Below are 14679 nucleotides of genomic sequence, written 5' to 3' on the forward strand. Positions count from 1 at the left end.
TCTGTCCATGGGGTTCTCCAGGCAACTATACTGGAGTGGGTTGCCATTTCCTCCTCCAGGGGATCTTCCTGGGATCAAACCCGCGTCTCCTGTGTCTCCTGCACTGGCAGGCGGATCCTTAACCACTGAACCACCGAATAAGGTATAACACACAGATAATTTTAATTTCTTTTTGTTTTGGCCCTGTGGGGTCTCAGTTCCCCCACCAGGGACTGAACTGGCACCCTAGCCCCTGGACCACCAGGAAATGCCCATACAGATAATTTCATACCCATATATGTGCAGATAGTTTCTAGCAGAAAATACAGGAAATTCCTCACAGCTGTAACAACCCCCAACCCCCGCCCCGGGAACAGGACGAAGAGTGACCCGTCCGTGTTTGACACTTCAAAGTGGTATCTGTTAGTTTCATAACAAAGTGAGGGACGTTCAGAAATCCTACCTGTATGGGAAAGCATGGGCTTCGGGGCTCGCAGGTCAGCTGGCAGTCGGCCCCCGCCCTGGGGGCAGGGGTGCCCGCGCTCTGCGGCGTGAAGGCGACATCGTGATCGATGTATTGGCCCCAGGCCGTCAGGAGGTCAGAGTACCGGTCATCCCCCGTCACAGCCTCATTGGAGGCGTGTATGATGTGCCTGGTCACCTCCCGGACCTGGAGGGGCAGACCAGCCATCACGTGCAGGAGCCACCTGCCCGCAGGCGTGGGGAAGCCGGTGCCTGGCAGTGAGGGGCCAAGGGCATAGCCTGCATTTCAGAGGCTCCGTGCCACGCTTAGGGCCCGGGAGCTCCTGGGGGAAGATGGGATCCTGGAGACCCCCGACTGTCCTCCTTGAGATTCATTGCTCTGTGCTGATTTGGGGCCAAGAGGGCAGGAGGAGGAGGGGACGACAGAGAATGAGATGGTTGGATGGCATCACCCACTTGATGGACATGAGAGTGAGCTCTGGGAGCTGGTGATGGACAGGGAGGCCTGGCGTGCTGCAGTCCATGGGGTCGCAAAGAGTCGGACATGACTGAGCAACTGAACTGAACTGGTTTCTTCATTTGTAAATAAATACAAAATGTCCATCTTCCGGGAGTGGTGTGGAGATTAAACTGAATCCTCCAGGGATTAGCTCCAGATAGTCCGTGGCTGAGAGCGGGTGCCTAGTGCCCGGGGGTGAGGGAGAGGGCTGCTCCCCGGCGTTGAAGCCCGTGGAGTTTGCCTGGCCCGAGCTCAGACCTGTTTGGTGTCAGCGGCTTCTTTTCTCCACTTCTTTGTGACCCTGAACGTGTACGCCTGCTGTCCTCTGCTTGTCTCTCTACTGCATTTGGGGGCAGACTTGCTTTCTGGCTTCACTAGCCCCAAAGGAGGGAGGCTTTGCCCCACGAGGGGTCGCACCCAGAGCTTCCCCAGCCCTGATTCAGATTACTCAGAGGATGGGATCTGGGACTCTGAAAACGACGAGAGTTAGACCAGACCTGGGATTCTGCGTTGCTGCTGTGATGGCTGAGACAATGGGGGCCTTGGAATGGGGTAGGTGGGTTTTGCAGATGGATTGGGGCTAACATTTCTGGGGTCAGAGGGTGGACTGGTACCAGGGTGATGGCCCCCGAGATGTCCACGCCTGCATCCCTGGAGCCCGTGGCAACATCACATGGCTACAGGGACTTAGCAGGTTTGGTGACTGAAAGGACCTGGAGATGGGGGTGAGCCTAGATTCCAGGGGGATCTGATCTAAACACACGGGTCCTTAAAACCTGAGACCCTTCCCTGACTCACAGGAGATGCGACTTTGGAGCAAAGGCACAGAGACGCAGCCTTGCCGGCATGGGGGCCCCGTGAGCCAAGGCCGGTGGAAAGCACCCACTGCTTCGTTCACTGAAGCCGTCAGTCAGACTGGGGGCTGGCCACCCATTTTTGGACCCAAGAGACCAGCAGATTAGGTTTGAGTTTATTTGACAAATGATTGGCCTCTGGGAGCAGGTAGAAATTGCCATCTTTGCCTAAATGAGTGAATTCATAAGTGTCTTTGAACCTGGCCAGTTCTCTCTCTATTTGTAACTTGACTCTGCGTTGGTCCATCTGCTCACTGGCTAGTCAGAGCCACAGTTCCCGGGCTACATGGTAAGTAGCCACCACCCCGACCCCAGCAGGGGCACCCACCAGGGCCTGACCTGTGGAGCAGGGTCTCAGCAGAGCTGGGCCCCCAGGGGAGGGGAGGTTTGCCAAGCTCTGAGACGCGTGCAGCCCTGTTCTAGCAGCACTGACCGGAGGCAGGGGAAAGCCTCTGTACAGGAAGTGGGGGTTCCAGCCTCGGGGCTCACTGATGCCGTCCTCGTAGGCGGGGGGCAGCCATCTGGCCAGCGCTGTGTTGGAGGCTCCCCAGCGAGGGTGGTCTCTGTGGAGACAGAAGGGCACGGGCTGTGTTGCAGTACAGGAGGAGGAGGGAGGCAGTGACGGGCCGGTGCTGGGACCTGGCGTCACAGTCTCTGGGTGAAGCCACGTGGTGCGGCTGCTCCCTGGGGGTGACTGGAGGTTGAAGCCCTTGGTCCAGCGGGGGCCACACGCCCCGCGGTGCGGAGATGCTCTGGGGATGCGCTGGCGCCGTGGTCTCCGGGAAACTGACTTCTACAGCAGCCGCACGCGCCCTCGCCCAGCGCCTGAACCAGTGCGAGCTGCGCGTCCAGTCCACGTGCTGGCGCCCCCGCCGCCCAGCCTCCGCTTTTCCTCTGAGGCTGCCTCTCATCCGGAACTCGGGGCGCGCCACAGGCACCCCCAGGGCTCCCCACAAAGGCGCGCCCCGATTCCTCCGAGCAGCCTCCCTTGGGCACCATGCAGCCCCCCGGGCAGCTGCCCTTTCCTGTCGCCCGTGTTTACCTGGAGGACAAAGTTTCTGCTAGAAAGTGAGGTCGCTGGAACTTCCTGAAGTGTTCTTGATTCAGAAGTGGGATGGCTGTATTCATACTTTTATTTGAATCAAAAATAAGTCAGGCTTTTTCTGGGAGAGAGTAACTGTCAGTTGGTTGGCGGATCAGACAATGAGATGGACTCAGTCAAAGGGGAAAATGGGGATGTTTTCTCTAAACAGATGGATCTGCAGTTTCGATCTACTGGTCAAGATATATTTTGACAAAAACATAAAGTTCCTGATAAGGCAGAGTTCTGCCTAATGTCATTCTGATTTTACAAATGACTTTTGAGCCTGACTTTTGTGTCATGAAGGTGCCTCAAGGAGAACGGTATTAATAAGAATCAATTGATAAGAATCAATCAAACTGGAAAAGGTCAGTTTTCATTCCAATCCCAAAGAAAGGAAATGCCAAAGAGTGTTCAAACTACTGCACAATTGCACTCATCTCACACGCTAGCAAAGTAATGCTCAAAATTCTCCAAGACATGCTTCTATAGTACGTGAACCGTGAACTTCCAGATGTTCAAGCTGGATTTAGAAAAGGCAGAGGAACCAAATTGCCAACATCCGCTGGATCATCAAAAAAGCAAGAGAGTTCCAGAAAAACATCTATTTCTGCTTTATTGACTACCCTTTGACTGTGTGGATCACAAAAAAACTAGAAAATTCTTAAAAGAGCCTGGGAATACCAGACCACCTGACCTGCTTCCCAGGAAATCTGTATGCAGGTCAGGAAGCAGCAGTTAGAACTGGACATGGAACAGCAGACTGGTTCCAAATCAGGAAAGGAGTGCGTCAAAGCTGTATACTGTCCCCCTGCTCATTTAACTTATAGGTGGAGTACATCATGAGAAACGCTGGCCTAGATGAAGCACAAGCTTGAATCAAGGTTGCTGGGAGAAATATCAATAACCTCAGATATGCAGATGACACCACCCTTATGGCAGAAAGTTCAGAGGAACGAAAGAGCCTCTTGATAAACGTGAAAGAGGAGAGTGAAAAGTTGGCTTAAAACTCAACATTCAGAAAACGAAGATCATGGCATCTGGTCCCATCACTTCATGGGAAGTAGATGAGGAAACAATGGAAAGAGTGAGAGATTTTATTTTCCTGGCTCCAAAAATCCCTGCAGATGGTGACTATAGCCATGAAATAAAAAGACACTTGCTCCTTGGAAGGAAAGATATGACCAACGTAGACAGCTTTTTAAAAAGCAGAGACATTACTTTGCCAACAAAGGTCCATCTAGTCAAGGCTATGGTTTTTCCAGTAGTCATGTATGGATGTGAGTTGGACTATAAAGAAAGCTGAGCACCAAAGAATTGATGCTTTTGAACTGTGGTGCTGGAGAAGACTTTTAAGAGTCCCTTGGACTGCAAGGAGATCCAACCAGTCCATCCTAAAGGAAATCAGTCCTGAATATTCATTGGAAGGACTGCTGCTGAAGCTGAAACTCCAATACTTTGGCCACCTGATGTGAAGAACTGACTCATTTGAAAAGACCCTGATGCTGGGAAAGATTGAAGGTGGGAGGAGAAGGGGACAACAGAGGATGAGATGGTTGGATGGCATCACCAACTCAATGGACATGAGTTTGAGCAAGCTCTGGGAGTTGGTGATGAACAGGGAGGCCTGGCTGCAGCCCATGGGGTCACAAAGAGTCGGATACGACTGAGCGGCTGAACTGAACTGAACTGAAGAATCAATATGTCCCAGAAATGTTTTTCACAACGAGAAAATGAGAGACTAATGGTTGGTAACTAGTCCTTGAGCAAATCAGATATGAATAGTAAACCTATACCTAGGTGATCAAATATGTAAACGTATAAAATAAACACATGAATATAAACATTTACAAAATATAAGGATAAAATACCTACAGAACATATGGGAAAGTAAAGGACTGTGTAAAAGGAGAAAATAAAATACTTTTAATCATAAAGGATCCGACACGTAGGAAAAAAAACAAATCAGAATGAAAGTGTTCGCTCAAGAGAAAAGAAGAATGTGGGAGTTTTCTGTTAGAGAAAAATTTGCTCTGTTCTATAAAAATGGATTCTTCTGTTCAAAGCTGTGGTGCTCAAGGCCCCTCGGTCTTTATCAACACAGCTGTATGGCAGTGATAGCCATTTGGGTGGTTGGTGGTGACAGAGTCTCCCAAAAAGACAGGAGCGAGGCTGGAGTTTGCGGGTGAGCAGGAGACCGCTGTGCTAGGCTCTCTGAGGTCACGCTCAGGGTCAGTTGAGTCAGAGAGACCGGGATCTAGGCTTCTCAGCTTCTTTCCTGCATCTGCTGTTCAGGCAGTTAGAACATCTAGGCAGTGAAGGCTACAAGAACTGGGCAAGCTGCTAAGGGTTTTTAAAGCTTTCAAAGTATTTATAAAAATAAATACCAAAAAATCAATGGCTTTCAGAATTGAAGGAGACTCGTGTACCCCAGTGTTCATCGCAGGACTGTTTACAATAGCCAGGACATGGAAGCAACCTAGATGTCCGTCGGCAGATGAATGGATAAGAAAGCTGTCGTGCATATACACAATGGAGTATTACTCAGCCATTAAAAAGAATACATTTGAATCAGGTCTAATGAGGTGGATGAAACTGGAGCCGATTATACAGAGTGAAGCAAGTCAGAAAGGAAAGCACCAAGAAAGGATATTAACACATGTATGTGGAATTTAGAAAGACGGTAACGAGGACCCTGTACGCCAGACAGCCAAAGAGCCACAGATGGAAAGAACAGTCTTTTGGACTCTGTGGGAGAGGGCGAGGGTGGGATCATTTGGGAGAATGGTGTTGAAACACGTATATCACCATACGTGAAATAGGTCGCCAGTCCAGGAGGTCTGATGCATGAGACAGGGCGCTCGGGGCTGGCGCACTGGGATGACCCAGAGGGATGGGATGGGGAGAGAGGTGGGAGGGGGATTCAGGATGGGGGACACATATACACCCGTGGCAGATTCATGTCAATGCATGGCAAAACCGATACAATATTGTAAAGTAATTAGCCTCCAATTAATATAAATAAATGAATTTTTTTAAATCGTGGTTTTGACGCTAACTTATCATTACCAATGGACTGTAACACCCACCCATCGTTCTTATGTGGATGTGGCATCTTTGTGTCCTGCCTGAGAGGGAGAGAAGCCGTGCGCTGAGGACCGTCTGACCGTCTCTAAGCGCCTGTTTGAGGCGGGGCCGCCGGTGGCTCCAGACCCTGGAAAAAAGGCTCTTCCTCTCTCCTGTGGCTCCCGCCCAGCCCAGCTCTCAGGAGTGACGCCCCCTTCTGTCTGAAGGACAGGGAATGGGCGTGAATTCTAGCATCAACCCTCCGCTGCTCTCTAGCACCACTGAAGGGGCTCGCTTTAGGACCACGTTTCATCAGCGGCAGTGAGTCAGCATTCACGTGGTGTTCTGAGCAGTTACAGCAGCCGCTCTTTATCGAAATCCCATAAAATGTGGCTCTTTGCCTCCACACGAGTGTTAGCCTGACTGCTGAGGCGACAGGGTTTTTGCTGACTGACTGTTGGGTTTCAGCAGCTCCTGGGAGGGCACGTGGTCTCCATGACCGTCTCACTGGGGTCAGAGCCCAGCGTCCTGGGCAGGACCCGGGGCACCGTGGAGGGGCCTTGTGGCCCCCGGGTCAGGTCCCCTAGGCTCCTGGCCGCGCTCTTGGAAGCTGCTTGACTGGGGTGGGATAACCCAGTCCCCAGAACGTGGTTCCTTTAGTAGCTTTGCATTAGTGAGCTCACTGGGGATGGTCGCAGAGCTGACAAGCAGCGGGGGGAGACGCCTCTGGAGGGGAGTTTCACAGGGGGACAGGTATCCCCCCCATCAGGATCTGTCTGAGCACCAGCTCCTCTCTCCCGGGCCCCAGGAGCCTGACAGTCTCTGGGCCTCTTCTGATAAGAACTGGATGTGAGAACACTGGCGTTTGGAGCGGGCAGGTCTGAGCCTGCAGAGAATCAGTGACCTTGCGGCTGACCCTCAGCACAGTGGCCCCAGCAGCTCATTGATAAGACAGCAAACCTGGCTTCAAGGCGCTGTTACTCCAGGTCCCTGGGCCAGTGTTTCATGATTTGGGCAGAAAGAGAAGTGTAACATTCCTGTTGGTCATTTGGATCTGGTTACTGTAAATACTGGGACGCAAGATACCGTCGTCACCACGGAAGGAGAGAGACTTGCCTTCACCCACATTTCCCTGGACGGCACGTCCACTCGAGCCCGCCAGCAGCGAGGCTGGGCTGCCCCCTCATCAGGGTCGGGGTAACAGCAGAGAGGGCAGCCCTGGGCAGGGGAGATCAGGGCCTGGTCCTGCTGTCCCCCACACCCGTCTGCGGGTGCAGTCTCCCTGGAACCGGGCCCTGGGGCTCACTGTGCAGGGGTCTGGAGGCGGAGGGGTGACCTGGGACAGCTGGGTGCTGCTAAGTGGACTGACCTCCGGACAGAGCGAGCTGAGAGTGGACGCAGACATGCAGAGAGAGAGACGGGAGAAGACTGGGGTGGCCCCAGGGAGGCCGGGGAGTTTCACAGCGAGCATCCTGGTGACAGTGGTTCTTATCTGCCTGGGAGCTGAAGACCTCTGAGACCTGTGTCTTACTAAAGACACGCACAGGAGTGCTGGGGACGTGGGTGTAAGGGACAGGCTGGACCGCTTCCTGTCGCCGTGGAGAGTCAGTATTATGCACTTTCTTTAACAAAATCCCAGATGATCCAGGGACCGCCCGTCCTGACGGCGACTGTCATGTTCAAATCCAATTTGCGGGTGAGGCGGCCCTGGGAGGTACCTGTTGTTGCAGGCGCCCGTGATGAGTCTGTACTTGCTGACCAGGCAGGTGGCCGGACATCTGGGCGGCAGCATGTGAGGCAGGCATCCGGACAGGTTTGCGATCGCGCTCAGCAGCCCCTCCGAGAGAGCATCTGAGGGAAGGCCCCGGCGTCAGGCCTGTGCTGTGGCGACGACCTGCCTGCCCCGCGCCCGCCCTAGCCTCGCCCCACCCCTGCCGCAGGACTCACACGGAGGCTTTGCCCCTCTTGGCGGGAGGCCCTCCCTTCTCCTTGAAACCAGCCCTTTCTCATTTACCCTTCTTCAGTGTATTCATTGCTAAGAATAGGAGATTTAACGTTTTTTCTTTGCTTTGTGATCTTTCAGAAAAGCGATTCTGAGAGTCCTGGCCCCAGAGATGAGCACTGGGGGCCTGGATGTAGAACCCCGGGTTTGCCGCACCCCAGCCCTAGAGGATGTGAGTGCACGGCCTTGATCAGCCCCCGACCCTGCCTCAGATGCTTCCTAACGATGTCCAAGCATCCCTCTACAAACCCGCCTTTTCCCCTTCGTGTTGATGCTGTTGGGTCCTTCTTACAAACCTCTCTAGTTTTAGGGCCCCAGAGAACAGCCTGTTCTTTCTTTTTGCCGGTTCTGTTGCTATTTGTGACAAATACAAGCAAGGACTCTTAGCTGAAGAAATCGTCGTTTCTCCAAGATGGTTCGTATAAATCTTCGAAGACAATGCCGTAAAACTGACCAGATGCTAACGCAATGAGACACTCACTAGCAAATTCACTCCCAATTTCAAAGGGAGCTTCTTAACTATTACTGCTCACTGCACAGCCTCTATGGAATGACTCTGTGGACACTGAATAAAGCTTAGGCCACAGTTTTGTCCAGCTGATGGAGAAATGGGCATTCCCGAACAAAACAGGCAAAAATTCTTCATACCAGGAGATGCTCAAGCAGACACGAGAGTTTAACAAGTGAAGTCCACAAGAAGGACCACGATTGTAGCTGCATCAATACAGAACCAGCATTGAGACGCATCTGGGGGAGGGTGCCAGCGTTAGATGGTAGATGCCAACTGGTGATGGGCTGGTAGGGGCGTCTGGATCCTGTTGCTGGTGCTGCATTCTGAGTTTTCTAGACTGGCTATGCTGATGACGGGAATAACGAAGAGCACCCTAGATCACAGGGGTCTTCAGTTCTGCACCTTTGCCTGGACTGAACCCGTCCACTGAAGCTCCAGCCGCACCCCTTTGGGACTCTACAGCGAGAACACAAGGCTGAGGACTTCTGGCCGCAGTCATCGCCGCAGGGCAGGACCGCGGGCCAACAGTCCTTAGAAATGGCTTTCAGCTGCTTCAGCGAAAACCTTTTCAAACGGGTCCTTGGTTGCTATGAAGTTGGTTAAACTGAACTGCTAAGCTTAGTGTCTGCGAATTCTGGTTAACCTTAATTTAGCTGAGTGTCTCATTCTAAAGTAAATCAGCATTAAACTAATCTACAGCTAGTTGGGAGGAAAACCTCAGACACTGCGTAGCTCGTGTCACCACACAGGAAAAGTCTGCAGAAGTTCACTGGAACGGACCCTGCTTTTCCAGTTCCTCATCCGAGGACTCACCGCCGGGCCTCACGTTCGAAAGCACTTCCGTTCTGAAGTGGAATGGAATTCCACTTAAGCGCCGCTCTTAAGTCAGCGGAGTCCTTGGTGGGACGCAGCCCCCGGTCTCCTGGTCTGCCTGCGCCCAGCCGAGTGGACTGCGGCGCGACTGCTCCTTTCGGGGCAGCACGTTCGACCCCAGAGGCCCCGGCAGGTCCTCAGAGGCAGTTTGCTCAGCAGTGGGACGGCCGTCCTGGTCTCCCTGGACCACGCTGCCTCCCCCAGAAACTTGTTTCCTCGAGTTTTAACCATGCCGGTGGGGCCTTGGAAGACCCTTCCAGTTACTTCACACCATAGAGCAGGACGCTGAGATTGCTGAGCCGGCTCTCCAAACTCAGCCTCAGCAGCAGAGCAAAGCCAGGACGGCGTGACTCTTGACCAGAGTCTCAAGAGCTGCCCGCCTGCCCCGTGAGCCAGCGGGCGGCACAGGCCTCGCACCCTGCTGGGACCCTCCCCAGCTCCCCGCGCTCGGCCCTGCCCCCTGGGCGCTCACCTGTGGGCAGCCGGGAGGGTCCAGACCGCAGGTGACCCCGTCTCACCGCCTCCTGCACCGAGGCCTCCATGACCTCCGCCGCCCGGGATGCAGCGCGGCTCGCGGGCTCAGGGAGTTTGGAAAAAGACAGAAGTTGCGATGGGGAAATGACTTCCCTTTTGTGGAGGTTTCTAGGCACAAAGAGGAGTGAGCGCGTGTGTGCCAAGTCACTTCAGTCGTGTCCGACTCTCTGCGACTGCAGGGACGGCAGCCCGCCAGGCTCCCCTGTCCGGGGACTTCCCCAGGCAAGCATACTGGAGTGGGGTGCCTGCAGGGGCTCTTCCCAACCCAGGGGTTGAACCCACATCTCATTATGTCTCCTGCACTGGCAGGAGCGATCTTGACCACTAGCGGCACCTGGGGAGCCACAAAGAGCAGATGTGAAGTCAGCTGTTCTTTTATGGTGTTTGGTGACCTCTTCATCATCAGTCATGTGAGCCTGAATCACAAGCGAGGACCGGGGATTCAGTGAAGGGACAGGACGTGAGTGCGGACGGTCTGCTGGAAGGTGAAGGGGCTGACGGGCTTGCCACGCGAGCTCGCTTGCTCCTTGCCACAGCTGTGTGAGGTCAGCCTGCTGGTCAAATCCAGGGAGTGAACGGGCTTGCTCATCGCCTGCCCATTCGCTGTGCGTCTCCATGGCAGCAGAGATCCTGGTGCTTTTAGGACACTTTTTGACAGTGGCTCATGTGTGTGTGTGTGCCGTTGATTCACGTTATTCTTTGTGATAGACTTTCATTTTTGTTTTGATAAGGTGGTCTCACATCTTATATGGATATTTTTTCTAGCCTACTGTGAAATAATGGTTTTTACGGCAACCCACTCCAGTGTTCTTGCCTAGAGAATCCCAGGGACAGGGGAGCCAGGTGGGCTACCGTCTATGGGGTCGCACAGAGTCGGACATGACTGCAGTGACTTAGCAGCAGCAGCAGCAGCAGTGTTATTTAAGGATATTTTAAGGGCTTCTAGCAAAGAACCCGCCTGCCAGTCCAGGAGCTGCAAGAGACACGGGTTCAGTCCCTGGGTCAGGAAGAGGCCCTGCAGCAGGGCATGGCAACCCATTCCAGTGTCCAGGCCTGGGAAATTTCATGGCAGAGGAGCCTGGCAGGCTACCGTCCACAGGGCCACAAAGAGTCAGACACACTGAAGCGACTTCACACAGAAGCACACAAGGCTGCTTTAAGCACTAATCAATCTTTCTGAGGCCATCCCTGTGAATAAGTAAATTATGTAACTTGAAAAGAATCCGGTTGGACATGTGGGTCCCCACCACTGGGCGGGGCTCTGGGAGCCAGCAGCCGTCTTGGTCCCAGACCCCGAGGCCCTGAGGCTGTGACCCCTCGCGTGCACACGCTCAGCGGAGCAGCTCCTCACGGCTGAGCAGCAACAGGCCAGGGACTCAGCTGTCTGGGGCTCTGGTTCCAGTGGGGCCGCCTGTTTTCAAGGTTTCAATGGCTTTCCTTCTGCTGTTACTAAAATCCACTGTTAGCACAGTAAGCAAGTAGCCTTGGTTTCAACATTTGCATTTAAGACGAAGCCCCCAGGCCACACATTTTGTCAACTCTGTGTCAGGAGTGAGTTCCCCCTCTGAGAAGGCAGGTCACCTGGGGACGGGAGGGGCAGCCCTTCACAGCCCCGCAGAGTCGTCCTGCCCCTCCATGGACAGCCGACACTACGCTTGTGTTCACACTAACAGAGTCTGACTTCATGGGAAATATTTCTTCTCTTTTTTTCCCCTTTGATTCAAATTTTTATGAAATAAATAAAACTTGGTTGCAGCCAGTATGGACGACAGGGCCTTTTTCTGGCGGGAATAATAGAAATTTCGAAATAAATCAACCCCGGCCTTGTGATATTTTGTGTCTTGAGAGCTTATATAATTATCGCTTAGTTTCCAACAAAATAGCACACTTGTGAAGATAAAACCTGTGTTTTAGATTTTCGTTTGTTGTGCTTGGAGAGGAAATGGCAGCCCACTCCAGGATTCTTGCCTGAGAAACCCCACGGACAGAGAAGTCGGGCTGCAGTCCATGGCGTTGCAGGAGAGTCAGACACGACTCAGCAGCTAAGCAACAGATGAGACTATAATATCCTCAGTGTTGATTCTGTTTAAAATCAAGGTGTTTCCTAACGACTCAAAAAGACGGTGGGCAGATTTAATTCCTAGATAAAGTTACACCTGTGTGTCTGGACGCCCCCCCCCCCGCCCCACCGCCCAGTCTGCGGGCAGTTTTCCAGGAGCCAGGCCTTTCGAACCGGGAAATACTGAATTCCCGCTGCGTCACTGCCCTCTGCTCTGTTTTGCTAAGAGAGAAACTTTGAGGCTGAATGAGGGTCTCAGTTACTTGCACACGATCCTAGAAGCATGAATCAACCATGTGAGTTTCAGCTCCTAATTTGTAAAATGGGGGACATCGTGAAGAAGACCAGCAGATCCATGCAGACGCCCCACCGCCCCCTCCCAAGCACCGTACCTTCTCATCGCAGCATAGATGGACTTGTCCACCAGGAGCCTGCTGGCCTCCACGATGCCCCTGACCTGAGACTCCTCGGTCTCTCCTACGAATGAAGCATCACAGGATCAGACGGAAATCCACAGTCTCCACCCCCTTAGGTTTCTCCTTAGGTGTCCAGCTCGATGCAGCGACGACCAGGTGGTTCCGGGCCTCCACCCGGTTATGACTGCCCTTCCTCCCTTCCTTTCCCTCCCCCCTCTCCCCCAGGCCCCCCTTCCCTACCCCCTCCCTCTAACCCTGCGCCCCTCCCCCTCCCTCTAACCCTGCCCCCCTCCGCCCATCAGGGCCCCCACTGCCCCTGGTCCATTCGAGTCTGACTCTCTCCTAACAGCCACAAGGCCAAGGCGTTGGAACATTTGCCATAAACGCCTTTGCACTTCAGTCTCGACTTTGCACAAACCCCTAGAAACGAACCACGATCCATGTGGTGATAAAGGCACGTGGTTTCCACGATAAGTACTCTGCGTGGAGTTTTAGAGAAAGAACTTGAAGACTTGATACACAAACAGTCCTACAGTTCACAGACCCGCTGTCAGGAGAGGGCACCTGTTCCTGAGTGTTTATCAGCCAGATTCCCACATGCGTGTTGTGTCCACGAGCGGCCCTGGGAGGTGGGCATGAGCCTGGCCGCAGCCCTGCCATCTCTAAGGCCCCACGGGGAGGAGCAGCCCACCCAGCAGAGACCCCAGCCTGAGGGGCGCCCCTGGACACACGACGGGCACCCGTGGTCCAGGCCTGGTCCTCCTGGCCCGTGCCCTCTGCGGGCTCTGGACAGGTGACAGGGAGCCACCGACGGCTGGTGTCTGTGAGCCTGAGTGACATAACCCAGCTCAGACAAGAAGTCTGCTGGTTTGTCATGGAGGTTGTGGCTGTGGACAGATGTAACTGATGAGGGTGACATGTCAAAGAAAGTCCAACCCTTCCGTATGAAAGATAGCTAAGCAACCAGGACCTGCTGCGTAACTCAGGGAGCTGTGCACTCAGGATTCTGTAACAGCCTCCAAGGGGAAAGAACCAGAAAAGGAGCGCGTGCACACACACACACACGTAAGTGTGGGCGTCTCAGTCGGCACCAGGGGTGAAGAACGTTCCAGCCAGTGCAGGGGACACGAGAGACCCAGGTCCGATCGCTGGGTCCGGAAGACCCCCTGGAGGAGGAAATGGCAACGCACTGCAGTATTCCTGCCAGGGAAATCCCACGGAGAGGAGCCTGGCGGGCTCCAGTCCACGGGGTCACAAAGAATTGGACATGGCTGAGCGACTTAGCACAGCTCGCGTAACTGATTCCCTTGCTGTACACCTAAAACTGACCCAGCCCTGCAAATCAGCTACGTGCTCAGTAGCTCAGCCCTGCCTGGCTCTCTGTGGCCCCAGGGACTGCAGCCCGGCAGGCTCCTCTGTCCGCGGGGTTGTCCAGGCAGGAACACTGGAGTGGCTGCCACTTCCTCCTCCAGGGGAGCTTCCCGACCCCAGGACTGACCTGCGTCTCTGGCACCTCCTGCGGTGGCAGGCGGACTCTCCTCCGCTAGCACCACCCGGGAAGCCCTGAGTCAAGTACACTTCCATTAAAAATAAATAAACAGAAAGTTAGCATGTCATTGTTTCGTTTAAAATGACTGATGGTTTATCAACTGGAAAAAGCGTCATTGTATTAAAGATTATAAACTTTAAACACTATGACTAATAATATTTTCTAAATAAGTAATTTTCAAAAGTAAGCAAATAACTAGTCAGCTTTGAAATACTCTAATGAATAGTACATTAGTACAAAGTACAGTGCTTTTTTAAATCAAATTATGTTGTGTATTATTTAGATATATACTAAAAGTTAAAGAAAAAACCTCTCAAAGGCGGGGAAATAGTAAAAATTGCTCTAGCAAAGCTGTAACTTTCCCAGTTCTTAAAAAATGCGTGATTTCTCACACTCGGAGCTCTTGTGTGCAGGCACTTCTGTATTTTATCGAATAGATCTTGCTCGTGAGGACTTTGTTGCTATGGTTTGTAGAACGAGGTCTTTGATAAGTGTGAAATGAAATGACCAATTAGTTCACAAACATTTACTGCAACTCATCCTGTGCCAGGTCTTGGGGTGGTGGGTTTACTGGGCTTGGAGCACGAGGGGCATTTAAGATGGAGCTGGCCCTTGTGTTTTCTAGTTTGTGTTGTCCAGACAGCACACACTCAATACTTGACCCGGAGCGTCTCAGAGGTGCTCACAAATAGGACCGCAGACAGCACGCACTCAATACCTGACCCGGAGCGTCTCAGAGGCGCTCACAAACAGGACCACAGACAGCACGCACT

At 53.1% G+C, this 14679-nt stretch overlaps 1 protein-coding gene across 1 annotated transcript in view; it reads right to left on the reverse strand.

Moving 5' to 3' along the window:
• The window catches only part of TPO (thyroid peroxidase), a 33170-nt gene that overhangs the window by 17465 nt on the left and 1026 nt on the right, over window positions 1-14679 (reverse strand). The window contains exons 2-6 of the mRNA XM_052645320.1: window positions 12334-12418; window positions 9821-9990; window positions 7681-7813; window positions 2249-2378; window positions 443-649 (exon numbers count right to left, since the gene is read on the reverse strand). Coding sequence (XP_052501280.1) covers window positions 443-649; window positions 2249-2378; window positions 7681-7813; window positions 9821-9990; window positions 12334-12418 — 725 coding nt within the window. The remainder of the gene's footprint in view (window positions 1-442; window positions 650-2248; window positions 2379-7680; window positions 7814-9820; window positions 9991-12333; window positions 12419-14679) is intronic.

The sequence above is a fragment of the Budorcas taxicolor genome, chromosome 8 (assembly GCF_023091745.1).
Source record: "Budorcas taxicolor isolate Tak-1 chromosome 8, Takin1.1, whole genome shotgun sequence".
Taxonomy (NCBI): Eukaryota; Metazoa; Chordata; class Mammalia; order Artiodactyla; family Bovidae; genus Budorcas; species Budorcas taxicolor.